Here is a 4,873-nt window from a genome sequence, read left to right as displayed (position 1 = left end):
TAAATATCACACGATAAATTCAGACATAAATTAAAACCCTCAGATACATTTAAGACAAATAATGGCAGCACTCTAAAAATATTCAATGATGTGCGCGGTCAAAAAGTACCCAGACTCCACCGCTGTGTGTTCTGTGTTCTGATGAGTGACACCAGACTTACCTTTTTATTCAGTCGTCGGTAACAACACAGCAGGTCGATTAAAAACAAACACCGTATGACTAAAAAAAAACAAAAACCTTTTGATAATTCCTTCATAGTTTCACCCTCCGCGGAGCCGCGTGTCTCAGAACCAGGAGTGGAAACACGACGTCACCGACGTTTGATTTTCTAATCAGAAGTTTTAACAAAAAAACTTTTACCAATTCAAAATCCCCTGAGCCACGTCGGAAGTGTCTGTAAAAATCCCTGCCGCAGCCGTCCTCCCTTTGTTCTTCCTGCTGCTCAGCTGCATGTCATGACGGGCAGTCGGACACTAGGTGGCGCTCTTGCTCCATGGAAATCATGCCGCTTTCCCAACTTGACCGCGCTGACGTCACGTCAGTCTGGAGCATCAAGGCCACTTCCACGCAGCTATTGGTCTGAAAATCACATGACTTGTCTCTCCCAGCATCCATAATCATGTTGCTGATATTTTTGCACCCCCCTCCCAAAGATGTCAGCATCCCACTGTCCTTACTCTGCCGGAGTTTGGAGCAGTGTGGAACACACCGTACGACCACCTCTGTGTTGCCAAATGCCCCAAAATGTCATGTCCGAATAACATAGCGCCCGGTAGTTTCCTGATGGATTCCTTGATGGGAGGATCATCTTCCTTCAGGGCCGAGGGCTACTCCAGAGACCCGGGGATGTACCTCCACACAGCTGCAGAGTACGGATACTCAGTGATGACAAACATGGGCAGGATTGGACCACACTCACTTTCCAAAAGAGAGGAGGCACCCGCGGCCGCGGCCCCGGCCCCGGCCCCGGCCCCGCTCCCAGGAGGGAAGGATGGGCCCTACCTGTCAGCCCAGCTGGCCACATGGACCCCAGGCTCCAAAGGCAGCAGCAGCAGCAGCAGGAGGGACCAGCAACCTGTTGCCCAGTGTTTACAACCAGGCTCATTTCCAGCGGGTAACGTCAAAGAGGAGGCGTTTTGTTGCCTCTATCAGGATGACAGCAATAAGGGGAAACAGACAACAGAGTCCAGCTCCTACATCCGGCTGGGGGACAATAGCTGCCGGCCTCAGCAAACGGCCGCCCCGGCCGGCGGCTGTTTCCAGGTGTACAGCGAAGGGAGGCCGCAGCAGGATGACCAGCAGTTCCCCTCCGGCTTCTCCCTGACCCACTTGGCCACATCTGTTGAATCTGTTGCAGCAGAGGCATCGACAGTGGGCTGCAGCGACACGCCGAGGGAGCGTCCACGGACACACGAGTGTCTCCGGGACCGGAAGGAGGAGAAGGCCAAGAGTGACAGCTGTTCAGAAAACTCGGACGGGGAATTGAAAGGTACAACTTTACCACCTCCACCCTCCACCCTCCACCCGCCTTCCCCGCTCCTGCCGAACACGCATGCACACACACACACACACACGTCCATGCAGACGAACACAAACAACAATGCAGACTGACGGACAGGATGTTGTGGAAAAGACTACAGACAGGGTTTCATTCTGTCAGTGCTGCCGTTGCGTGTTGTGTTGTGTAGACGGCCCTGACGTGCACGTACGTGGCTGTTTGTGTGTGTGTGTGTGTGTGTGTGTGTGTAATAACAGTGAACTCGGCTGCAGGAGTTGTGGAGCTTCTGCTCTGTCACACCGTTTAATTAATGAAGGAACATGAACTGGATACTTATCTGCTATCTCTCTCTCTCTCTCTCTCTCTCTCTCACTCACTAACACACACACACACTCACTAACACACACTTTCCTTCCTCTAACTCGCCCTCTCTCATGGATCATGTACATAGTCAGCCATTTTTATCAGCACTGTTTTGCGCCTATATATTTGAAAGCCAGCCAATATATATATACATATACAATATATATATTTAAAATAAATGTCTTTTTAACTGCTTATAACTGCTCTACGATGTACTCATCTACAGAAATATATAATAAATATAACCATACATACATCCACACATTTCCGCGTAAAAGCCACAGTAATTCTGGATCCACATTTTTAACGTATTTTTTTATTTATTTATAAAATATATATATATCTTGCTATTTTACTCGTACGATAATCGTAACTTGGCGATATATCTATACATATTTAGAAATCGTCTTGGAGCAGTAGGTACCATTTTAACCCTTGCTTTAACCGGCGACGCCGTTCCATTTCAACCACTCTGATATTTTTAATTCCACTAACAATTCACTAAAGCCGTCACTAAAGTGACGTTATTGCGGCATCTACGTCACTGCCTCGTCTTCTGCCTCGTTTCTTTTGTCGCCGCTGAAATCTGGTCGCTGTTTGTTGCGTTATTTATGGCTTTGGAAGCTGAAAGCCTGACGATGACCAACAAGATCATTTTAATTTCTTTTAATTAAATTACAAGAAGATTTAGACGAAGGCGATTTCAGAGAACTATGGTGTGTGTGTGTGTGTGTGTGTCATGTGTGTGTTCGCATGTGTGTGTGTGTCCTGATAGTCACATATCTCACATTTAAATGTTTTGAAAATGATTGAATGTGGACACACAGAGTGTTCTCATTACGGTAATTATTACAGTAGCCATCGTGGTGTGTGTGTGTGTGTGTGTGTGTGTGTAGGATGGTAGAGTGTAAAGGAGGCGTTGCTCCCCAGGGTCCACGCTCTAATCAGGGGAATTAAGTGCAGCAGTGTGATTCTCTGTGCCATCACACAGACGTGGTTCTTGTGTCTTTGTCTTCGTGTCTTCCGTCCCGTGTCTTCCTTTTGTCCCCGGCTCCTGTTCGTCTGCTGCAGAGACTCTTCTTCCTGCTGTTCCTGGGACAAACCTTCAGATGTTTTTTGTTTGTTTGTGTGTTTGCTGTGCACGTGTAATCAGAGTTAATGGGAGTCCGAGGTCCAGTGTGCACAAAGACGTGCCTTACACTCTACTGTGGTTTGATCTAACTATAGCCTGACGTCACGCAAACGCCGGCAGTTTGTAGCACAAGGTGGAATGTTGAGTCCTCGTCCAGGTACATTTGATTTTTATTTTTTATTTTTTATTTTTTTAAACTCTGATAGAGTTCCATCCTAGTTTTTCAGATGAAGGCGTGTTCACCGACTCCACTGTAGTGTAGCTTTGACTGAAACCGCCTGCGGTCGTGGTTTTCGACATTGACCATTGTTGTTTTTTCCTCTCTCTCTCCTCGAACAGATGATTTACCCGCCGACAAGACAACGGGAAGCTGGTTAAAAGCCAAGAGTGGCAGGAAGAAGCGGTGTCCCTACACAAAGCACCAGACACTGGAGCTGGAGAAGGAGTTTTTGTTCAACATGTATTTGTCTCGGGAGCGCCGCCTGGAGATCAGCCGGAGCATTAACCTGACCGACCGTCAGGTGAAGATTTGGTTCCAAAACAGACGCATGAAGCAGAAGAAGCTGCACAGAGAGAGTCGAGAGAAGGAGCTGTGTGCAATTTACAGCTACTGCTGAGGACACTGGACACACACACACTTATGAACTCACACACACACACACCAGACACACATCTTACACACACACACACACACCATTTATCTACATTATCTCCATCTGAGGCACACACACTCTTACACACACACACACACACCTCTACAGTAACAGTCGACATCCTGCAGACCTGAATTCCAGGTGAACACTCAGAGCAGCAGCAGCAACAGTGGAGGAAGAGGAGGAGGAGGAGGAGGAGGAGGAAGAGGACCCTGCTGTGTGCTATAACCTGGTCATAATTACACCACAACAACCAAATAAAAAGGAGGAGACCATCCCCAGCAGCCTATAAACTACAATGAAAACAGAATCACTCGTGCACCTCCCCGGTGCATCATCCCTCTGAGCCTGTCTGTGTGTGTGTCTGTGTGTGTCTGTGTGTGTGTGTGATGTGATGTTTGCGTGCACGTGCATGCAAAACCAAGCCACGTCCTGGCAAACGATTTCAAAACAATAACAAGGAAGAGTGAAGCCGAATTAATGAGAGATTTTTTTTTTTTTTTTTTACCAACTAACATCGTCCTTCCCCTGGTGTGGTGATAAAAATGAGAGGGGGAGTGAAAGAGCAAGAGAGGGAGAGAGAGAGAGAGAGGGGGAGACTGCGGATGGGAGAAGGAGCTCGTGGCAGTTTTAATAGAAGTGAGAGACCATAACGTTGATTTAAATATTATCCAGGTGACCACAGTAAGTCAAGGTCATAAAATTCTAATGTCAGGTTCGCCCTGGAAAGCGTTGGGGGAGGATTTTATGATCTGCAAATATAATGTGCTGCAGCAGTAAAGATGCGTTTAAAGGTGTGTGTGTGTGTGTGAGAGAGAGAGAGAGAGTGAGAGAGACTGTGTGTGAGTGTGAGGAGGAGGGCTAATCCACACTGTGGAGACCGCGAAGTGCGGGATCCAGCCGCGCTGCTAAATGGGCTACAAGAGGCGCAGCACTCAGCCTCCACCGCCTCCACCACCACCGGGAATATCGGAGCTCCAGCTGCAGCAGGAGGTGGATCAGGAGGAGGAGGAGGAAAAACAATGGAGAATAAAGGGACAGACGTGCAGCGGCTGCAGGAGCAAACAATAACAAGACGCAGCAGGGCGAACACGTGGATAACCGAGGTGATCCAGGAAGCCCGTCCAGGTAGGACTCCTCTCTGCTGCTCCAGTTTTTTTTTTTTTCTCCCTTCTTTTTTTTCTTTTTTTTAAGGGTTGCCCCATCCGTCAGAGCGCCGCGCCCGG

The 4,873-nt window shown here is 48.1% G+C and overlaps 1 protein-coding gene across 1 annotated transcript; it reads left to right on the top strand.

The window, feature by feature from the left end:
• The first annotated feature begins 617 nt into the window (after positions 1-617).
• On the top strand, positions 618-3,626 carry hoxc10a (homeobox C10a). The gene is given in 3 exon segments (XM_008318903.3): positions 618-729; positions 732-1,490; positions 3,334-3,626. Coding segments are annotated over 3 exon segments (1,146 nt in total). The 5' UTR covers positions 618-620; the 3' UTR covers positions 3,612-3,626.
• Positions 3,627-4,873: the final 1,247 nt, after the last annotated feature.

This window comes from Cynoglossus semilaevis, chromosome 10 (genome assembly GCF_000523025.1).
Source record: "Cynoglossus semilaevis isolate Cse_v1.0 chromosome 10, Cse_v1.0, whole genome shotgun sequence".
Classification (NCBI taxonomy): domain Eukaryota; kingdom Metazoa; phylum Chordata; class Actinopteri; order Pleuronectiformes; family Cynoglossidae; genus Cynoglossus; species Cynoglossus semilaevis.
This window is presented reverse-complemented; position numbering and strand designations above follow the sequence as displayed.